This window comes from Biomphalaria glabrata, chromosome 17 (genome assembly GCF_947242115.1).
Source record: "Biomphalaria glabrata chromosome 17, xgBioGlab47.1, whole genome shotgun sequence".
Taxonomy (NCBI): domain Eukaryota; kingdom Metazoa; phylum Mollusca; class Gastropoda; family Planorbidae; genus Biomphalaria; species Biomphalaria glabrata.
This window is the reverse complement of record NC_074727.1, coordinates 24,510,923-24,535,367: the sequence shown is the minus strand read 5'-3', so window position 1 is coordinate 24,535,367 and position 24,445 is coordinate 24,510,923. Positions and strand designations below refer to the sequence as shown.

The 24,445-nt window shown below is 37.3% G+C and overlaps 1 protein-coding gene across 1 annotated transcript in view; it reads left to right on the top strand.

The window, feature by feature from the left end:
- Positions 1–1,377: 1,377 nt before the first annotated feature.
- LOC129923565 (uncharacterized) overlaps positions 1,378–24,445 on the top strand; it is a 46,149-nt gene continuing 23,081 nt past the window's right edge. Inside the window, exons 1-3 of the mRNA XM_056015036.1 lie at positions 1,378–1,698; positions 19,072–19,237; positions 20,325–20,531. Of these exons, the coding sequence (XP_055871011.1) occupies positions 19,082–19,237; positions 20,325–20,531 (363 nt within the window). The 5' untranslated portion in view covers positions 1,378–1,698; positions 19,072–19,081. The remainder of the gene's footprint in view (positions 1,699–19,071; positions 19,238–20,324; positions 20,532–24,445) is intronic.

Sequence of the window (24,445 nt, the reverse complement as noted above, 5' to 3'; positions counted from 1 at the left end):
TTCATCTCGAACACCTTTTCATATGGCTGTGGAGCCCTATTTTGGAGAAGCACTCACGTCCACATATATTGCAGGTCATTGTGGCCTTCGCTTTGGTGGTAGAGGAGCCGGCCATTTTCCGTATGAGGCCCATATTTTCTCGCTGTCCATAGCTTACTTTGTCACCGTCTCTCTCCAGCTATTGCGGTCTAGGGCTATGTCTTCCCAATGGTCAGTGTCAATGTTCACTGATTTTAAATCCCATTTGATCACATCCACGTAATGGAGGTGGGGGCGACCAGTTTTTCTTGAGCCAGACGCAAGTTGCCCGTACAGAATGATTTTCGGGATGCGATTGTCCTCCGTCAGGCGAACATGTCCGAGCCAGCGCAGGCGGCGTTGCCTGAGGAGTGTAAAGATGCTGGGAAGGCCCGTTCTCGCGAGGATCTCAGTATTGCACACTCTTTCTTTCCATATTATTTTCAAGATCCTTCAAAGGCAGCGTACTACAGCATCCATTAATGACGTGAATTTACGTCGTAGACCCGTCGGATTACTGGGTGTCGGACTATCAAGAGTCAACTAATATTGATATCAGTAGCAAAAGTAGAGACAAGTGACCTCGTAGACATTTTTGTGACTATGTGATATCAGTAGCAAAAGTAGAGACAAGTGACCTCGTAGACATTTTTGTGACTATGTCCATTCTTAGGAAGACTAATTACCTGTCAGGGGGCAGAACTGCCATATTATAAACAAAATGTCTCACTGGACATTTAATAGACTACAACAATTGTTTCTTTTTCTAATCAATCTCGTTGCTGGCACCGCCAGAAAATTTCGAAGCATACTTAGAATAATAATTGTTATTATTATAATATTATAACAATATAATAATATTCGAGCAGTCAGTCAATTTAAAATGTTGCATTATAATCATTTTTTAAAAAAAGTTATTAAAGAAAAAGTTAAATACATTTCCTTTTGTTAATGGTTTTAAATAAAATATTCCACTGTTTGTTTAATTTAATTAGAACACAAAGTCTGCGGCTGTCTGAGCAATCACTTAATCAATCGATCGGTCGATATGTTGTTACTCTTTTCTAGTCATTCCGCCAGTCAGACAGATCAGGTAACTAAGTGTTCCCACCTCATTCCCCCCTCCCTCTTTCCGCGCCACTTACTTTTTCCCCCCAAGCCCCATCGCCACTCTTATAGGCGATAGACCTGATGGCCATGGAAGAAAAAAAATCATTAACTAAGTTCTTCGTGACAAGTGCTGGGGGGGGGGGTGAAGGAATGATTAAAGTTTGGGGTTAGGGTGGGGGTAGGGGTCTCAGACACTTCGTAGGGCGCTCCCAATGACGTTGTTACATTTGTGGCGAACACGACAGAGAAACAATAGGCGGGGGAACTCTATAAAAGCAGGACAAAAACCCAGGTGTTTAGATTGTCTGCCTTCGAATGATGAGTTTTAATCGCATCTAGAATTGGATTTTTAATATGTGTTAAGTTAGTAGTGAATGACTTAATTACATAAGCGACATACCAGATAGATAGAGGCAGAATCCAACTTTACAAGGGAACATATGCTATATTTAAAAAACAAAAATTCACATATTTAATTTCAAATTTTTCTTTACGGATAAACACTGTCAAACATGTTATAAATATTTCAGTAAGTCTGTTTCAAGTGAAACATTTGAGGTCCCTAGAGAGGTAAGCGTTGATCTATCTGTCTGCATCTATCTATCTATCTATCTATCTATCTATCTATCTATCTATCTATCTATCTATCTATCTATCTATCTATCTATCTATCTATCTATCTATCTATCTATCTATCTATCTATCTATCTATCCATCTATCTATCTATCTATCTATCTATCTATCTACCTATCTTCATCTCTATCTATCTATCTATCTATCTATCTATCTATCTATCTATCTATCTATCTATCTATCTATCTATTTATATATTTATCTATCTATCTATCTATCTATCTATCTATCAATCTATCTGTCTGTCTATCTGTCTGTCTCTACCATTCATTTACATGTAGCTCCTACACATTTTGTTTCATTGTGTGTTTCAAGACAAATTGATAGATAAGCGTAGGATCAAATTATTGTATTTTTTTTTCAAGGAATTTAGGCTATCTAATTTATTAGACATAAGAAATGACTTTAGTATGAGATGTCACACATACTAATCATCGTATTTAGTTACTGCAGTATGAATTAATACAAACATATATGAGCATTATCGCAGGAGGCATCACTTTGTATTTAGTAACATTATCTGTGTTTTTAGCAAGGTTTGTAATGCATTATATACATACCATGATGGTTATCTTTTATCTTATACGACTGTGAAACCTACGCTTATTTAAGTGTGGCTGTGGTGAAATGGGGTCATTGTAATGCAATTCCACAGGTATCAAGTTCGAATCTCCATCAATGTGTCTGTTTCTTAGAGCCACTTTTTCTTTATTTAGATAAGAGGATTGAGAGTGCCCTCACTAAAAGTTAGAGAATACACTGCGAGTCTATGTTTACTTTTTTCTAAGGTGAAAACTTCAATCTTGAAGGATTACTAGAGTATGTTTGCGTATAGGAGAGTGTGAATATTACAATCTAACTGCGAGTTGCACTCTTTCTCTCCTAATTGACGATACCATAGTTGATTTCATCCCATTCTTTCGGACAAATCGACAATATTATAGCTGATGCTAAAATCCATCCCAGTGGCGCTACAGCCCATGGAGGGCTCTGGCCTGCTTTAACACATCCTTCCATTCAGATCTCTCCTGGGCCTTTCGTCTCCACGCCCTAACCCCAAGCTGCTTCAGATCTGCTTCCACGTCATCTATCCATCGCATTCGGGGTCTGCCTTTGGGTCGCCTGCCTTTTGGTTTTTGCCTGTATACGATTTTTGCCCCTCTGTTGTCTGACATTCTTTCAAGGTGACCTGCCCAACGTAGTCTGTTCTTTTTTATTTCGTTCACTATTGGTGGGTCTTCATATAATTGATATAACTCATGGTTAGTGCGTGCCCTCCACCCTGTTTCATCCTGTATGGCACCATAGATTTTCCTAAGGATTTTTCTTTCCCAAGTGTTAAGTAAATTTTCAGATGTCTTTGTCAGTGTCCAGGTCTCACTTCCATACATTGCTGCTGGTCTTATTATAGTTTTGTATATTATTTTCTTGGTTTTACTTGAAATCATTTTGCTCTTAAGTAGATGGTGGGTGCTATAAAATGCCCTGTTGCCTGCTGCTATTCTTTCCTTTATTTCTGTTAGTAGGTCATTTTTGAAATTAATAGTACTTCCTAGATATTTGCAAGTTTGGACGTTTTCAAATTCGTGGTCTTTGATTTTGATATTTTGTCCCTCTGTTTGATTGTCTCTTGTCATTGTGATGTACTTGGTTTTACTGTCATTGACCTCAAGTCCTGCTGGTCGAGATGCTTCTTCTAGTTGTATGAAGGCTCTATCAATGTCAGAGGTTTCTTTACCCAATAAGGCAATGTCATCGGCATAAGCAAGGTATTGTAGAGGTTGGCTGTATATCGTCCCTGTTGGTTGTGGACCCATGTTTTCTCTCCTGAAGTAGTTAGTAATAGTTCCCCTTGTGTTTATGAGTATATTTCTTATAACTCTCTCCAGTGTTAAATTGAAAAGCATGCAGGAAAGTGCGTCTCCTTGTCTTAATCCTCGTTTAATCCTAAATTCCCGTGAGTGTTCCCCTTGTATTATGACTTTGCTTTTTGAGTTGTTTAATGTCATATGTATAAGTCTTGTCAGCTTATTGGGTATTCCAAAATCCTGTAGTGTGTCATATAGGTATTTCCTTCTGATACTGTCATAAGCCATTTTATAGTCTATAAAGAGTTGGTGGATTGGTATGTTGTATTCATGGCATTTTTCTAGTATACATCTTAGTGTGAAGATGTGGTCGGTTGTGGATTTGTTGGGTCTGAAACCACATTGGTAGTCACCTAAGATTTCTTCTGAATATTTTCCAAGTCTCTTAGTTATAAGCCTAGACAGTATCTTATAAGTCACATTTAGTAGAGAGATTCCTCTGTAATTACAGCACTTTAACTTGGATCCTTTTTTGTGTATTGGGGTTATAAGAGCCGTTTCCCATTCTGTTGGTATTACTTCTTCTTCCCAAATTCTTGATATTAGTCTGTGTATTTGGGAATGTAAGTCTTTCCCTCCATATTTAATTAGTTCTGCTGTGATTTGGTCCTCTCCTGGTGCTTTGTGATTCTTCATGGTCCTAATTATTTCTGATGTTTCAATGAGTGTTGGAGGGTTCACTAAGGGATCTGGTCCCCCATGCGGCAGTTCATATTCTCCATTGTCTCCATCTTCAGTGGTATTTAGGATCTCCTCAAAGTATTCAGCCCATCTCTCAATGACCCTGCTGTTTTCTGTAATAAGCTGACCATCTTTGTTCTCACACATGTGTGATCTAGCTTGAAATCCGTTCTTTTCATCTTTTATTTTCATATACATTCCTCTCATGTCTCCCTCCTTTGCTAGTTCCTCAATTTTAGTGATCTTGGACTTTTCCCATTCCCGTTTCTTCTTTCTTACAACTTTTGTGGCCCTTCTTCTTGCTTCATTGTATTGCTGTCTAGTGTTCCTGGTTTCTCTCTGTAGCATTATCATTCGGGCATTGTTCTTCTCTTCTATAGTTTGTCTGCATTCATCATCATACCACCCTATTTTCTCGTTCTTTTGTTTAAATCCAACTACCTCTTCTGCTGTTCTTTTGATAGCATGCTTTATTATTTCCCAATGCTCATTTATGTTATTTTCGCAGTCCTTTTCTAATGTTGTCAGTTGTGTTTGGAGTGCCATTCTATAAGTTTCTGCAACAAGTGGATCCTTTGTGAGTTTTTGACTATCATATTGCTGTGCTCTCTTTCTTTGGTAATTGTGTATGGTACTTATTCTTTGTCTAAATTTAGCTTTTACTAGTAGGTGGTCTGAGTCAGCATTAGCTCCTCTGAAACTTCTTACATCTAGTATGTCTGATCCATGTCTCTTATCTATGAGTATATGATCTATTTGATTCTGGGTGTTGCCATCAGGTGAGATCCAGGTTACCTTGTGAATATTCTTATGTTGGAATTTTGTGCTGCTGATAGACATTCCTTTTCCTGATGCAAAATCCACTAATCTTATGCCATTATTGTTGGTCTCTTCATGTAAACTTTCTTTGCCAATTATTGGTCTGAATGCTGGTTCCTTTCCAATTTTTGCATTGAAATCTCCTAGGACTATTTTGATGTCATGCTTTGGCGCTTCATCATAAATTCTTTCCAGTCCATCATAGAAGGCTTCTTTTGTGTTATCATCTGCATCTTCAGTAGGGGCATGAACATTGATAAATGATATGTTGAAGAATTTTCCTTTCAAACGTAGTGAGCAGAGTCTATCACTTACAGGTTTAAATCCAATGACATTACCTACCATTTCCTTTTTAACAGCAAAACCTGTACCTAAGTTGTTAGTGCTTCCACCACTATAAAATATAGTATACTCCTTGGTTCTGAGAATGTCCGAGTCTTTCCACCTGATTTCCTGTAGGGCTGCAAGGGCTATCCTATATTTCTTTAACACTTCAGTAAGTTGGGCTAGCGCACCTGCTCTATAAAGGCTTAGCACGTTCCATGTCGCAAAACAAAAATCATGTCCTTTTCCAGGCCTAGGTCGTTTTCCGTTGAGATCTGTCCGGGTTTTCTTGTGTGCATTAGCTTTCGTAACAGTATTTTTTATATGACAGAGTTGTTAGCCCTGTGCATAACCATCTGGGGGGCTGCCCCTTTCAGCTCTCTGGATAGCTGCCTTTATTTTCGGGTAAGGTGCCCTAGCCTTTGTAGATCCCTCCACTTCCTGCAAGGCAGCAGGTTTGATTTTGGTCCACCCCGGGTATTTTATTTCCCCGGTACCCACCATATCTGGAGGGCATTCCCCTATCCGCCACCTGGGAGGCGCTCGATGGGAGATCAAAAACTCCACACGAGGCTGATGCTAAAAAAGTCAGTTGTTTTCTTTTCTATCCTGCCTAAATGTATGTTTAATTGCATGTAATTTAATAACTCTGTTTCTCCGTCTGATAAAAAGTTTGTACACGTTATTTCTCAGAATTCAATCTTGGATTAAGCTGAAATTTTGCACAATTATTTCTTTTACCTGACAACACACGAACCAATTAAAAAAATCAACCAATTAGTTAATTAACTTTTGGAAATTAATTATTTTGTTTGGTGATTCGAACACGGGAAAGAAATTGAATTTGACTGAAGTGGTGGTAATAGCTGTATGAGTTCCTTTTATAGGTCGCCGATTTAAAGTAAGTTTCAAACCAACAATACAAAATTATACAAACTTATATAGTCATAAGCACCTCACTTGCATAGTGCTTAGTTTGTCGGCTTGAGAAGAAGTGAGCCATTAGTTCGAATTCAGGTCGTTCTCCTTTAATTTGTTTATGTAAACGCTTTTAAAAAAACAATGACGGTAAAATTTACACTGATATCCCTTTCTTCTTCCTACCCCCATCGTCCCAACTTGTCCCGATACATAGAGTAGTGAGAAATTGCGATAAGCAAAAATAATTGGTAAAAATTTTTCTCATCGCACAGATTTATTGTTGCTGTCTAGATCTATTAAAAAATTAATTACATGACTGATATGGCCCACTTTTTATAATTTGGGCATCACAGGGATATTACAAGCTTTATTTTTTTTTTTAAATATTTTTTTAATGAGTAAGGGCTTTAAAAAAGTCTATTTTTATATCAATTTTATGCATAAAGAATTCATGGGAAAGTGAGCTTACGACACTAAAATTAGATATATGTGAAAATATGAATAACTATCTTAAAAAATACTTTTGTTAAAAGTTGATGATAAAATCTTGCCTAGATCTAGTCTACATTCAGTTGTAAAGAGACCTTTCCACAGTCGATAACTTTTTATTTTTAAATTTCATTATCCAAAATAAAATTTCATTTTGATTTTATAAACTTTAATTTGTTGTATATAAAAAGGCATGCGTATACTTTTATTTTCTATACTAAAGATAACATTTTCTGATTATAAGCAAAAATGTTATGAAATTTAATCCTAGCAAGCTGGTAAAATACAAATAAGCAGAATTCCGTCGGAAAGAGGAAAATAATTACGGAGATAAAAAGTTAAAGGCTAGCATAGTCCAACATTCAATTAACGAAGAACCAACGTATGGGGTGATTTTGAATTACATACTTGTATTAAACAACGGGAGATCGGCCCAAAGTTTCTGGCTATACAACAAAGTCAACCCTAGACATATATATTTACATGTATTCTATGATGTCAAAACAATGAAGGTACCATGCTGTCCTTTATGATCTAGACCCTGTTGCACAATTACGTAACAGTCCCCCCGTTAAACTACCTCTTATAAGTTACAGATATCTTTTTTTTTTGAGCTGATTCAATGTGTAATTTGTTTAGTCATAGATGTAGCATTTAAAAGCTTTTGTTAGCAGTATAATATATAAGCATTAATTTTCTGGTCGACATTTGTGTATGTAGAGTTATGTAGTACCTGATAGTCTGCATATTTGTCTGACAATATTAGTGCTACTGGTTTTAAAACTAATATCGCGCTCATAAGGGATCCTCTGAAGCCTTAAGTACTCGCCAATACAATTATAGTCCTATTCATGTATATAGCTAAAACCAGTTTTTTAAAACAAAATGAAAAAGGATCTGTGTTAATGAATAACTTTTAATTGACCATAAGCAATATATTGTAACCAGAAAAAAAAAATTTAAAAAAAGACAATACCTTATTTATACACCTTTCTAGCAATTATATTCCTCTCAATAACCAACGAATGTTAGATTTAATTTGAAAAAATCGTATATTTTTACCCCACCCCATTCCCAACTCTACTAGACTTTATAATATTCCAAGGATAAGCCTTGAGAAGTTTAAATCTAGATTTAGAAGTGCGCAAAATGTTCATAAACATCAATTTATTAAACTCTTGAACGAATGCGGAAATATGCGAAAAATGTTCCGTTCAGAATAAATATATTTCTGATGGTCTCTTTGAACCTGTGGCCAACGAGCTAGTCATTCTTTTCTCATGCTATACATCAACTGTCAAATAGCTTGGAAAACCGTTAGAGCCGTTTTCAAAATTCTTATCCAGTTTTTTCCACTCAGAAGGTTCCACGAAGGTTTCAATTACATAGAGGTATTGTCAACAGTACAAAAGAAGCCAAACAGATTTCATATTTACTAACCAGTGGTGTTCGATGCGAATACAATGTAGGTAAGGTTTATTGTCCAGCTAAACAATCTACGGATAATGGCCAGCAAATGACTGTACACTCCATTACAAATGTTAGACTGTCAATACTTTGACCACTTAAAAACACTACTGTCAGCTAAAGGTTGTACTACAAGGGTCATCACCAGCATCCAATGACTATTGTCAGACTACGTTACAATTTTGACCAGTTGAAAACTCTATATCTATTGGATATCCAAACACGATCACGTGACCAGCAGCAGTCTCTAAAACTATTGGCCAAACCATAGATTTCACTGATGTCAACTAGTTCCCATTTCTTGTCCAATAGTTCGTCCATCAGTGTTCAAACACAGTCAACATCACGTAAAAGGAGTGGGCGTGTCATTTTTCCACAATAACGATTATTTTAACAATGATCATACCACATTTGAACAATGATTATTCCACTTTTCATCAATGACCATATTTTATCAATGGCCGTATTACTATTCTACTTTTTAACAATAACTGTGCCACTGTATTTCCTTGGACAATGACCACATTTGTCACTTTTACATAATGCTTACCATTCTAGACTTGTTGACTAGACAACTACTCCATTACTAAATGCCAAATAACCTATTTACTATTAAACAAATAAATCATTCCACCACACTTTTACAACCATGTCCCAAGCCCGGCTGAGAAAGGAGGAGGGTTGTGAGAAGGGCAAGTTACCCTACCCTTCAGAGATCCACTAGCTACGGAAACACCAAACAGCAAATCACCTGGAGAACCACCATCGCCACCATGAAAAACATTCATCAATACGTGCCTGAGGAAGATTATATGATCCACTGGCCAGACAAGATGTCGAATGAGAAGCTGTGGCAAAGAACAAAGCAGCAGCCCATTGAAGTAAATAATCTTGATTACCTCCCTTAGTTTTAAGAATTGGATGTAAACGACAGAGAAGGACAACCAATAGTTTGAATGTTGCAACACGTCACACAAAATTACAGAGTTTGGAGTGAACGAGGCGCCCTTATTGGGCCTCCCCGTGGTGGAGGCTGCCCAGGCTTGGACAATCTATTATAGCATAGTGCAGGGCGGGTCACTGTCCCGCACAGTTTAGGCCGAAACTTCTACTCACGCTACCCTTACTTCTGAGAGGAAGCCGTGTCTCAAGTTCTTTGCCACTGCTCCGGGCTTTCTGACAGATTTGCGAAGCCACAAGTTCTTGACCTGTATCATAACATACATGCATTGCGCATCAGGGTTTCTGTCCAGGGCTTTCGAAAGAGAGGATTTTTAGCCTCACAGCATTTCACTCAGAGTTTGATAATAAATATGTTTACTATTACAACTTTGATACGCAGAAATGAAATATATAAATAACGTACATTTAAAAGGAGGCGCGGTGGATGAAAGGTAAAGCGATTGGATTCCGAACCAGGGGTCCCGGGTCAAATCCTGGTGAAGACTGGGATTTTTAATTTCGGGATCTTCGGGCGCCTCTGAGTCCACCCAGCTCTTTTGGGTACCGAACACTAGTTGGGAAAAAGTAAAGGGGATTGGTCGTTGTGCTGGCCACATGATACCCTCATAAACCGTAGACCACATAAACAGATGACATTTACATCCTCTGCCCTAAAGACCACACGGTCTGAAAGGGGAACTTTACTTTTTTACATTTAAAAAGCCATAAAGAGAAAGACCAGGCTTAAGAATAAAAGAGGCTTAACAAGATCAAGAAGAACTATATTTAGATAATGACAAAGTCCATTATCCATGTTCTCCATTAAGCAGTTGCTTTGTAAAAACAACAGAGAAGAAAGCGTTAATTCAACTCCTATTTCAAACTATGTTTCTATTTTTTATTCTTTGTAAATGCGAATAAAAGTAGAGGGAGAGAAAAAAAAATGACAGTGCCGTGGCTGACCACATCAGAGGCTGTTAAAACAAGGGAGTTAATTTCACAATTAGCATCATTTCTAGTGGTGAAAGGGTTGATGCATACTCTTTAGTTGCGACACGAAATTTCGATTTACACCGTCGCCTTGAAACACGATTTCTGATTGGTGATTAATGGACCGTGACTTACTTGACTTTTAACTGCATTTTATTTTAGACAAGAAAAAATCAAAATGATTGAACAAGTTCATTATGTTGTGGTAATTAGATGATTAATATCTTTTTATGTAGATGAATTGTATAAATGAAACCAGGATTCCGTTCAGACATATTCCGTGGTTTGAGTAGGGAACAGTGTACACTGTTCTCATTCAGGCCGGTGAGAGGGAGCTCTTGTTCACTTTTGATGGCCTAGAGTTCCAAGAGCCGAAGGCTCAATTCTACCTCAACTCTACCTCAAGTCTACCTCAACTCTCTCGACTCTATCTCAACTCTACCTTAACTCTACCTCAACTCTACCTCAACTTTGCCTCAACTCTACCTCAACTCTCTCAACTCTACCCCAACTTTACCTCAACTCTCTCAACTCTACCTCAACTCTCTCAACTCTCTCAACTCTACCTCAACTCTACCTCAAGTCTACCTCAACTCTACCTCAACTCTACCTCAGCTCTCTCAACTCTACCTTAACTCTACCTCAACTCTACCTCAACTCTACCTCAACTCTACATCAACTCTACCTCAACTCTACCTCAACTCTACATCAACTCTACATCAACTCTACATCAACTCTCTCGACTCTACCTCAAGTCTACCTCAACTCTCTCGACTCTACCTTAACTCTACCGTAACTCTACCTCAATTCTACCTCTACTCTAAATCAACTCTACCTCTACTCTACCTCAACTCTACCTCAACTCTCTCGACTCTACCTTAACTCTACCTAAATTCTACCTCTACTCTAAATCAACTTTACCTCTACTCTACCTCAACTCTATCTTAACTCTACCTCTACTCTACCTCAACTCTACCTCAACTCTCTCGACTCTACCTTAACTCTACCTCAATTCTACCTCAACTCTTCCTCTACTCTATCTCAACTCTACCTCTACCTCTACCTCAACTCTACCTCGACTCTACCTCAACTCTAACTCTACTCTGCCTCAACTCTACCTCAACTCTACCTCAACTTTACCTCAACTCTACCTCTACTCTACCTGACAGTTTCAAGTAGAAGAAGAAGAACTAGTAAGGACACATTTAGAGAGCAAACGATTCAATTTTGTGCCTACAATGTTGGTGAGACCAGAGGAAGGTTTATTGAAGTTGAGGTTAGGGTTACCCAATGATTCAAGACAGGTGTGTTTCGTGACTCTCAGTCACGTGGACATCGGAATGTCATAGCGGAAAAAAAAACTGTTGATATAAAGAATTGTTTTAACTCATTTCATCCTATTCCTGAATTTAAACGAGCAAAATAAAAAAAAAAATATTTTAAAAAGGAGTATCCAAGAGGATAAGACTAAATGTGGCTCAACAAAGATGGCTGAGACGGATTTTGGGAGTCAGTTACACAGACCGGATCTCAAACAAGGAAATCCTATGCCGAACTGGGAGTCGAACACTTAGTGAGATTGTGACTGAGCGTCGCATGAGGTTTGCGGGACATGTTCTACGTCAAAATGAATTACGCACACCAAGAGTTGCGATAACATGGAAGCCAAAACGAGGAAAGCGCAAACAGGGACGTCCTCGTATTACCTGGCGACACACCTTCATGGAGGACCTCAGAACAGTGGACACCAGGTGGGAGGAGGCTTCAGACATTGCCAGTGACAGATCATTATGGAGACAGCTTGCCGCCCAATGAGCCGAACGGCGCGGGAGGACCTAAGTCTAAGTAAGTTCTTAGAAACAAAAGTTTGATTCGTGTTTTCTTAGAAACAAAAGTTTGATTCATGTTTTCTTAGAAACAAAAGTTTGAAATTGATCCGAGAATGGGAAGTGGTGAAAAATACGTGTTAAAAATTTGTACCAGACAGACAGACTGACAGACAGAGTTGATAATAAGCTTTGTAAAAAGTCGTGTCTAACTCATAAGCAAAGATCTAAAAAAAAATATTTTAAAATATTTTGTACATAAGAATGTCATTGTGCAGGCCAATATATCCTTGTTAGAGAACACTCAGTTGTAGAAAAAGATTTCATACTGGACTACATTTGTTTGTCTGTCTGGTATAAAGTCTGTTCACGTTATTTCTCCCACACCCAATCTCGGTTCAAGCTGAAGTTTTGCACAAATATTTCTAGTACCCGACAACAAGAGAAGCAAATAAACAAACAATGAGCACTCAGCCTCGAAGCCTGTTCATACATGATGGTAGTCATTGGTAGTAGACATTGTTCTCACATTCAGAGATTCCCCATTCCCTATTTAGTAATGGCGTTTATGACATAGTAAAAATAGAGTTTCAAAATTATAAATTATTCATATTGCTAACTACGTTCGATACACTGTTAAACTTTGACACGATGCTGGACACGTATTTTGGATGCCCATCATAGAGTATACAATTTGTGGGACGGATTTCGACACACAGTCTGTCCCTGCTATAGGGCAGTGAAAATAAGACTCCGTCTCAGGTCCTCCTGGTTCAGGTGTCTTCAAAATATGTCTCGGGATAGACAGAAGTCTCATCCTCCACCATTACCCCGTCCCAGCTGGAGACTTGTATGTGACTTGTAGGCAGAATGGACGCATTCCCCGCATACTCTTTTCATTGAATGATTATCTGTTTCTTATGTCTTCCTCTCAAAGAGCCTGGGACTCTGGATAGGGTTAAAACTATTAATAATTAACAGAGAAACTATCAGCTGTTCACCGTGAGAGGCCTGTACTAGTCACGATAGAACATTGGCCAATGAAAATCAGATCTAGATGTTCCGAAAAAAAAAGAGGACATAGATTTTAGTGTCCTGTCCTGTCCTGCCATCTTTCTCTCTCTCTCTCTCTTTCTCTCTCTCTCTCTCTCTCTCCATCCATCCAACCATCTATCTATCTATCTATCTAACTATCTATCTATCTATCTATCCATCTATCTATCTGTGGTGATACAAGTTCATTTAAGTCTCTTTTTTTTGCAAAGAATTTAATAACACTATATGTACCTAAGGTTAACATTCAACACAACCGACTCCACTAGATGTTTTCTTTCTCATTGTTGCCAACACTCCCTCATGACCCAGTCCACTATCTGCCAGTTACACTCTCTTGACCGTGTGTCACGGTTGGCTACACATGCCGTATAATCTGTGTCACAACACTATCCATCCATCCATCCATCCATTCATCTATCTATCTATCTATCTATCTATCTATCTATCTATCTATCTATCTATCTATCTATCTATCTATTTATCTATCTATCTATCTATCTATCTATCTATCTATCTATCTATCTATCTATCTATCTATCTATCTATCTATTTATCCATCTAATTTATCTTAATCTAATTTATCTTATCTGTCTGTCTCTCTATCTATATCAAAACTTAAAAAGACATCTTTATTCTCTCTTGCTACTCGAATAAACGTCTTGTACTTAGAACATCTCAAATCTGTCACAATTTATTCATTGTTGTGTTAAGTTTGTCTTAGCTTGATACAAGTTTTAAAATTGTCATCATGGTCATTAACACTTTCTAATTAGAGCTTGTTATCAAAAATACGTTTTCATTTTCTTATTTTTATAATAATAATAATAATAATAATCTTTATTATCCGTAAGGAAATTTGTCTTACAATTTGTGCATTACACCAAACAAAAAACATTATAACTATAAGAAACCAAAGTGTACATTCACACCAGACTCACTCATAATTTACATGTGACAAAGTTTATACCAGATTGTTCTTATTTAATGATTTGATTCCCAAGCGAACAAAAGAGTGTTTGTGTCTGTTTGTCTTTGCTATCGGTGTCTTGTATCTCTTTTGTGATGGTAAAATATATATATACTAGACACTAGACAGATATTACACGCTGCCCGCGGGTCTTAACTTGCGTATTGCTGATATAGTCATTGATATAGTGCATTAGAAACAATTAAAGAAAATAATAATGTTATACGTAAAGCGAATGCATTAATTCATGAATAAAACAAGATTACAAAGAGAGTTTGTGTTATCACACAAACTCAGGGGCGGCCCCCATCAAATTCACCAATGGACGAGAAATATATTCAAGCCATAGTCTTGATCGTTTAAAGAAATTGTAATAATTTGGCGTTATTTTTCACATGAAAGCAAACATTGCGTCTTTGATAAGACTCTTCTAAATAAAGTAAATAAGTAGAGTAGCGTTAAGTAATCACCTAAGATCAGCAAGGAAACATACCGATACAGTGTCGCACCTAGTGCGGTAGTTCAGGGTGTCACCCCTCCCCATCAACTTTCTTGAAACTTGTTACAATAAACACTATTGCTAGCTAGTTCTTTTTGTTGAACCAATACAGTGAGCTGATTACCTACTTTTATTGATTTTTACTCAAATGTAAAATTCCAATGTTTATTACATTTATTCAAATGTTATTGCAAATTATACAATAATATAAAATTAAAATTACAAACGGACCTAACATTATATGAACAGGTTTCCTTTGTTATACTTTAAGGCAGAAATAGTATAACGTTGTGTTGTGTCATTTAAACTTAAAGTACCATCTAGATGTGTCTAGGCATATTGGGCAAATATCTAGAGATTTTGTAATTATCTTTTCCCATGTGTCTGCTTTTACCAAGTTATAATTTTTCCAACTTGATTGTCACCCACAAAATGGTGTCGACCGGTGCGGACCGCACCCTCTCCCCCAAGTGACCCCACTGCGCCAAGATATATCTCGAGATTTTATTATTATCTTTTCCCATGTGTCTGCTTTTACCAAGTTATAATTTTTCCAACTTGGTTGCCACCCCCAAAATGATGTCGACCGGTTTGGACCGCACCCTCGCCCCCCCCCCCATGACGACACTTCTCCTAAATCCCTACTTCTTCCCAACAATTTCGATTAATATTGTTACGAATCTCACTATCCATGATCTCTGCAAACTGCACCATACACCACCAACGTAAAGAACTTGACAACTCAGGGCTCCAAAGTAACGTAACACTTTAGTAGTTGAATAAATAACAGCCAATACTGTACTCGTTGTGTCGGACTTGATCGCAGACCAAGATCAAGACGCCAGTCGTCTCAACTGTACTTTACAGCACTCCGCACTGAACCGTCGTAATGCTCCGTACAGAACCACACCGTTGAACTGTGCTGTAGTCGACCGTGTTCTGAACCCCTGCCGTGAACCGTCTTGACTGGACACCTCCGCTCTTTATATAGGGTCCCTGCTGGCCTTCTAGAACCGGGCAGAACGTCGCTCGACCATTGGTCATATGACTACATCCCTCGAGACACTCCTGAGCTCTGTTCACGGCGCCGATCCTACTCGAACCTTCATGTTGACACTCGTCTCGGCTGACCGTTGTAGCTCGTCACGGTTGACCGCTCGTCTAGCGCTGGCCTGGGGCGATTTGCGTCGGCTGACTACACACACACCACTACCCCCATCTGTGCCACCCCCAGGTTTATAACAATATATTGGAGTAGACGTAGAAAGAAATAAAAAAAAAAATGAGCCCTCGCAACTAAACAGGTTTCTCGACTATTATTTTAAAAAATGAGCCCTCACAACTAAACAGGTTTCTCGACTATTAAAAAAAAAATGAGCCCTCACAACTAAACAGGTTTCTCGACTATTATTTTAAAAAATGAGCCCTCACAACTAAACAGGTTTCTCGACTATTATTTTAAAAAAATGAGCCCTCACAACTAAACAGGTTTCTCGACTATTATTTTAAAAAATGAGCCCTCACAACTAAACAGGTTTCTCGACTATTATTTTAAAAAAATGAGCCCTCACAACTAAACAGGTTTCTCGACTATTATTTTAAAAAAATGAGCCCTCACAACTAAACAGGTTTCTCGACTATTATTTTAAAAAATGAGCCCTCACAACTAAACAGGTTTCTCGACTATTATTTTAAAAAATGAGCCCTCACAACTAAACAGGTTTCTCGACTATTAAAAAAAAAATGAGCCCTCACAACTAAACAGGTTTATCGACTATTATAAAAAAAAAATGAGCCCTCACAACTAAACAGGTTTCTCGACTATTATTTTAAAAAAAAATGAGCCCTCGCAACTAAACAGGTTTCTCGACTATTATAAAAAAAAAATGAGCCCTCACAACTAAACAGGTTTCTCGACTATTATTTTAAAAAATGAGCCCTCACAACTAAACAGGTTTCTCGACTATTAAAAAAAAATGAGCCCACACAACTAAACAGGTTTCTCGACTATTATAAAAAAAAAAATGAGCCCTCACAACTAAACAGGTTTCTCGACTATTATTTTAAAAAATGAGCCCTCACAACTAAACAGGTTTCTCGACTATTATAAAAAAAATGAGCCCACACAACTAAACAGGTTTCTCGACTATTATTTTAAAAAATGAGCCCTCACAACTAAACAGGTTTCTCGACTATTATAAAAAAAAAATGAGCCCTCACAACTAAACAGGTTTCTCGACTATTATTTTAAAAAATGAGCCCTCACAACTAAACAGGTTTCTCGACTATTATAAAAAAAAATGAGCCCTCACAACTAAACAGGTTTCTCGACTATTATAAAAAAAAATGAGCCCACACAACTAAACAGGTTTCTCGACTATTATTTTAAAAAAAAATGAGCCCACACAACTAAACAGGTTTCTCGACTATTATTTTTAAAAAAAATGAGCCCACACAACTAAACAGGTTTCTCGACTATTATTTTAAAAAAAAATGAGCCCACACAACTAAACAGGTTTCTCGACTATTATTTAAAAAAAAAATGAGCCCACACAACTAAACAGGTTTCTCGACTATTATTTTAAAAAAAAATGAGCCCACACAACTAAACAGGTTTCTCGACTATTCTAAAAATAAATGGTTGTAAAATATTTTACTTGTTTCGGATGTTCCTTCAGATTTGAAGATAATTTATCTTCCTAGTCCAAACCTCCCGCAGGACGACGGGGGATGGGAGCGAACGACAATCCAGAGCGCAAACCGCACGACCATGCAGCCATCTTATTTTTGAGACTCATCACAAATTTAAGCCTCTAATTACACATACACACTCGGGTAACATAACAATAAGCTGGAAAAAAATGATAATTACATGACTATTTTGTACTGACTCTTGTCTCACGTGAAACAGGGTCTTAGTGCCAGAATGGCTTTTTTTAAAATGCAAATTTAATCTTCAGCAAATTGAAAATGTTAATTTCTAATTTCTTTACCCCCTTCTCCCCCCCCCCTTAACCCTTAAAATGTTCACAAAGCAATTTAAGGGAAAAAAAAGAAATGAAATGTATAAATTAATTAAATTATATAAAATTGAATGAGTAAAAAATAAATTGAGATTATATAGCCGGCTATTATATCATGTTATGTTAAAATGTATAACATATATTCAAATCGACTGTCACCTATGCATTAGCAAGCTTTGTGACATGTCCCAATTATTTTATTTTGAGAGTCGAAGTGGGGAGTAGGTATCGGAAAGAACATTTTCATGAAGTCTTAAGAGCAGAGGTTCTCAAACGTTTTTGACCCGGGGACCCCTTTACATAGTCAAAAATTTCCCTGCAGACCCCTAAGTGAGCAAGCTACATAAATGCATAATATATAAGTTAGTTCGTCAATAAATTGTACGTAATATACATATAAAACAGCAGTGAGTGGCGAGGTATTAAAATTATCCAATCGGAAAAATTGACTTTAAGCCAAGAAGTTATTTTAAATTTATACAATTTTCATACTTCTGTTCACCCCTTACAGTCGTCTTACGGACCACAGTTTGTGAACCACTGTTTTAGACAACTAGGCTAAGTTAAATTTGAAGTCATAATTCTTCTGAATCGAAATTAGAACTCGGTCCCCCTAGTTTGTTAACAAAGTGGTCTATAGTAATGTGTTGTTGTTTTTTCAAAATCTCCCTTTGTTCTTCTTTTAACATTCGGTGCATGAGTCAGCGGACAGCCCTCACTCAATTCGACCAAATCAATGGAATTGCTTTTAAATTTACATTTGATAACAAGAAAAAAGAAACTAAAAATTATTTTTAAAAAAAAAAAGGAGCTTATATTAAATATAGTTGTATCAATTAGTTTGGATTAGTCATGTAATTAAATTTATAATAGATCTAAATTAACAAAAAAAAAAGCATTTATAAAAATAGAAAAGGTGGAACGACCTGAAGTCGAACTCATGTCTGCAGCCTGCTCAGACTTCACAAGCGAACACGGTAAACTCTCTTCTAGTGGAGAGCCGATGAACATGGAAGACTGTAGAGTTATCTATTGTTTCTAATAGTCTCGTCCTTTTTTTCATGTTGTGTTCAGTAAGACTCAGACGACGACCTATAAAGGGGACTTATTCATCTTATACACTTAGTCTAGTACAAATTCTTTCCCTTGTTTTGAGATACCAAACAAAATAACAAATTAGTAATAGTTAATTAACTAATTGTTGTTTTTTTTTTATTCTTGTGATGTCAGGTAAAAGAAATAATTGTGCAAAATTTCAGCTTGATCTGAGATTGGGTGTCGGAAAAAAAACGTGTACAAACTTTTTACTAGACAGACAGAGTGTAAAAAAAAAAAAGGAGACAGAGAGAGAAAAATTAATTAATACTTTCCACCTACCCAAGATAGGCTACAACTGATCACAAAGAGCATAATTGTGCTGTCTCATTTATCCTATAGTAATGTCTAAATGGCTGGACACACATCAAAACCTGCGGCTACTACCCCTGTTGTAGGTGTGTCTAAAAGCACAGCTGACCAACAAAATGCAACAAGAAAAATCTCAAGGCAACCATCTACAGCATCTTTGTTTGGACTGAAGAGTTCATTACACGAACTAACAAAGGTAAGAATAGATAGATACGGACGGACAGATAGGCAATCATACAAATAGATAGATAGATAGATAGATAGATAGATAGATAGATAGACAGATAGATAGATAGATAGATAGATAGATAGATAGATAGATAGATAGATAGATAGATAGATAGATAGATAGATAGATAGATAGATAGATAGATAGATAGATATGAGGTAGAAAGACAAAAGTTGAGACAATATTTTCTGCATTTCCTACTTATCACAGAAACATAAAGTGTATGAGCGCAGTACCAATGGAATAGATCCCTAGTTAAATAAAGATTACTTACGGTAGCTCCCTTCAATTAATCCTTGGCAAATACTTCACAGTCTAAAGTTTTTTCCTTTATATATAAAGTTTCCAGACTAGAATGCTAAGAAACTCAGGATCACGCTTTTTTCCATGCTTATAAGGAGGATCGCGTGTTGTTTTTTTTTAAGGAATATTTTTTGTGAAACAATAGTAGGACGGGTATAGACCAAAACTCAAGTTGGTCATGGGTGAATTATTTTATGGCGGTCGAAGCTGGACTGTCAGGTAAAACAAGGGGATGGGGCATGCCGTAACTATAGTGGCTGCCAAGAAAGTAGAAGCAATTAAAAATGTATAAATTTTTGCACGGGCGTAGCCGCATAGCCAGGTTTCTTAAAGAGGGTTGTTGAAAATGTTATAAAAAATAAATAAAGATGTATAGTTATTATGAATTCGTGGTCGAGAGGCTAAGTACGCTTGAACTTGGCTTGGCTTGGCTACCTATGAAAGGGGCTCGAGATTCGACACCCGACTCGAGCAGAGTTGTGTTTACTGAGCGCCTAAAGGCAGCACAGAAAAACCTTCTCCAAGATACCCCCTCCCCCACTGGTCCACAAATTAGTTTTGGCCATAGCGCTCTGAGCATGCAATAAGCATGAAAGTAGCGCTATATCAAAGCTCTAATTAGGAAACAATTAACTAGAGTAAGACAGAACATACTCATTACAAATACTTGTTGAATAAGACGTGTCTAAAGTGTCTCCATCATATGTAATCACCATTATAACAATTAATATATTTGATTTTTATTTTCCAGTCTTTCAAGACCAGGCCTAATGAGGCAGTATATCCAAGACCTTCGAAAGAAACGAGTGATCTTATCGCAGAGAACAGTCACCAGACAGCTGACGCCATCCTAGAAGGCGACAGGAAGTCGAGGAAAATGAAGAAGAGGAAGGGCAAGTTGACCTTCAGGGACGTTGTGGACATGAAGATGGAGGAACACAAGCCTCACACGTCTGCGGTAAGTTGGCATAGCTTCCTGGTCGTCTGGTACCGCGGTGGACTGGTTTCACTGTGGTCCCGAGTTCAAACCAGCCCTCTGCCATCTCCTGACCTTATGCAGAAAGTTAATGACATGACGTCATAATCTTCATTTCTGACGGAACGGCCTAACAAAAGAAAGAAAAGAAAGCAGCTGCGTTAAAAGGGAAACATTTTTTTGTAGCTATTCTCAACCAATTTGTTTTCTTTTTATCACCTCATATTAACAAAACCTCTATTCAGGTCGCACATTCATGGGCGTGTAGATCAGCGTCCAAAAGTATTTTTCACATTCTTTGTAGTGAAGGCCTGGCCAGATTTTAATCGCAATGCCATGTAAAAATTAAAATAGCTTTAAAAAATACGAAAAAGAGTATTGCTTTAGTTTAGTTTTTACTTATGTACTTTATCCTGTGCACCATTAGGGAGGCTTAGGCTTAAATAATGTTTCTAGAAGAAAAAAAATAGCGAAACATGTTGGAAAAATGTTGGACTACACTACTGTACTATATTTTAATAAATGGCCGTAATTATTTTTTTTTTGGCTGTTTTTTTTTTCTGTTTCATTTGGTGCCTCCTAATTCACATGTAGGGCCACCAATTTTCTAAGGCGGCCCTGAGGCCGAAACCATCGAACTCGGATCTGGGCCGCTTTCTTCACCTGCTCCCATGTCATTCCAGTATCCCAGTTAGGTTTTAGGGTGCAAAAATAAATTACTCTTATTTTGTCAAAACTTCTGTAAATCATAGGCAGTGCGAATGTTGAAGTCACTAAGACATTTATTGATATTCCTCCAAACACAAAATGTTCTTTATGTATAACAAACTCTATTGCAAAGACCTCCAGGCAACTTGTTGTATACTGTTGCATTCTGTTACCTGAATGTCTGTGTGCAAAATCACTAGTCGACTGTCAGTTTGACATGAGTTCTTCCGTTGTTAAGACAGAGTTTATCAGACGTCTTAGAATCTAATGGATCAATGTACAGTAATGAACCTATGGGACATGAAGTGTCTAAATTAGAGACAACAGTTATTTTTTCCCCTCAACAGCCTCTAGAAGTCACTATCACTCTAGATTCTAGAGCTTAATTTGCGATCTCAATTGGAAATGAAAATTAGTAACGACAATGTAAGAAAAGGTGTGGCCAAATAGCAAGATTTAGTGCTTCCTTGCAAGTTTTCTAAGCACCGTTTGGTCCATTACTTAGTATCAAATATTGTTTTGAGAAATGTCTACAGTCTACAGCATCTTTTTTGGCATGCAGCCCTTAGAATTGTCATTGTACGCTGTACACTGCGGGCAAAAGTGTCTAGTCCCTAAATAAAGGACCGGATATGGCTGGCTGTAAGGTTGGTTATCAGTGGCCAAATGCCTCATGATATGATAACTTTTAGTACACAATATGTGACTTATTTCTTCCAAGTTTAGAAATAATTGGGGGGGGGGGAAGGAGGTGACCGAGTGGTTAAGCACCTGGCTTCCGAATCTGGTGTCCTGGGTTCAAAGACTTGAATTTTGAATTTCGGGATTTTTAGGGCGCCCCTGAGTTCACCAATTTCTAATGGGGACCTGACTTTACTTGGGAAAAGCAAAGGCGGTTCGACTTTATGTTAGCCACATGACACCCTGCTTGTAAACAGTTGGCCAAAGAAGCAGATGACCTTAACATCATCTGCCGTATAGATCGCAATGTCGAAAGGGGAACTATACTTTAGAAATGATAAGACTTAACTGTATGTTTAATAACCTGAACTTGTGTACAAGTACGAACACTGGTGTACACTACACATATAAAAACATATTTCTTGAAAATTAGAAAATAAAAGTGCCTGGCATTAGTAAAAGAAGAAACCAGGCCTCAAGGACAATCACATGGAGACCCGGAAGTAAATACCAAACGACAATCACTTTCCTTTAATCAGTGATGCTAAGACTACTGCCCGCGGGTCAAATGCGGTCTGCGACTCAGAAAATCCGGCCCCACTAACGAAACTCAACATAATGAATCATGAAGCCGAAGCGGTTCAGTTCCATTGTACTCGGCGTTTTTTTTTTGTGTGTGTGTGAGTGATTTGGCAAATGACTGGCGTTTTGAAAAATTCTTTGCCCCCCGCGCTGACAATGGTTGGTCACCACTGCTTTTGACTGTTCAGATTTAGCAGTAACTTGAGTATAAAAGGAAAAAGATCCATTGAACTGAGTGACCTTTGAAAATGTCTCCCGTCACGTGGTTTGTCCCCATCTCATTCTAATCTGTGAGAACTTGTATCGCTGTTATCAGATCGACTTCCCCTGTCAGCCGATGTAATCGATCCTGCCCAAAGAGATGTTAAGCTTTACTCGGCACTTTCGTTTATTAGATAGCCGGGCTCAAACGATTCCATAATTAGAGAGAGAGAGAGGGAGAGAGTGTGTGTGTGTATGTTTAATTTACAACAAAAGAAAAAAATATGAACAAAAAATCGTGGGATCCTTTTTGTTTCCAGGGATATTGTTCCGACTAGCTGATCTAGCAGGCCACATAAGTCTTCTGATAGAATCTGGACTTTGTTTACAGATTTTTGGGGGTCTCAAAATGTATTTTTTACCAAGCTTATATCAACTCGCTCTGTATGTCTGTCTGTCTGTCTGGTAAAAGTGTATACATGTTATTTCTCCCACACCCATTCTCGAATCAAGTTAAAACTTTGCGCAATTTATCATTTCCTTAGACAATACACGAATAATAATAATAATAATAATAATAATAATAATAATAATAATCTTTATTATCCATAAGGAAATTTGTCTTACAATTTGTGCATCAATTTAAATAAAAAATAATTAGTCAATTAATTACTGGTAATAAATTATTTTAGTTCATATAAAGAAGGGATAATAATCCTTAAGTATTCACATATATTGCTAAATATTTATTGTTTCCCCTTACATAATTGTGTACGTTATTTCTCCCAAAATCATTTTCGGATCAAGTTGAAATTTTAAACAATTATTTATTGTGCCTAACAAAACAAATATTCAATTATTGGTCATTAATTATTTTGTTTGATATCGAATAAGGAAAAATACATCTACATTATAGAACGATATAGATGCGAGTGCAGAGTTCTCCCCTAGATACGCTTATATGCTTTGTTTAAAAAAAAAGAATTTTTATATTTCGCTCGTTACAAAATGTCTATCAACTCACTTTGATACTAACTTTGAACATGTCATTTCTCCCACTTCACATTCTAGGATGAAGTGAAACATTTGTTAATCTTTCATTGTCGAAGAAAAAAACATTAATAACAACAAATTACAAATCATTTAATTAATTAGGTGGTTAATTATTAATTTGTTTAATATGATATAGTGTAAAGAGATATAGCAGCAATAGTGCGGTTATTTCCCTAATATATGTTTATTTAATGGTATATTTTGAGTACATGTGATACTAGTTCTTTCACATTCTTAAAGGTATTAGGCTATGAAACAAGGCTAAATGTCTGCTCGAGGACTGACAGAATTAACTCCCTTAGAAGTCTTCTTTTACAGAAAAGTAATTTTAATTTATTTGAGTAACTTCTTCTTCTTCTTATAAAACTGTCAGGTAGAGTTGAGCCTTCGGCTCTTGGAACTCTAGGCCAGCAAAAGTGAACAAGAGCTCCCTCTTACCGGCCTGTATGAAAACAATGTACACTGTTTTGTCTGGCGGGTGGGTCAGACTCGCGGCAAGAGGCCGTGTATAGATCTACTAAAACCCCCGCCATTTTTCTTTTCTATACTAGGTTAACCGTGCGGGACACGCCATTTGTTATGTAACGGCCCCATGAGGAACAGCGCCTGAATTGTGACAAGGTTGTGGGAGCTTTTATACAACTCCGCGCAGTGCAATGAGGATGCTCTCG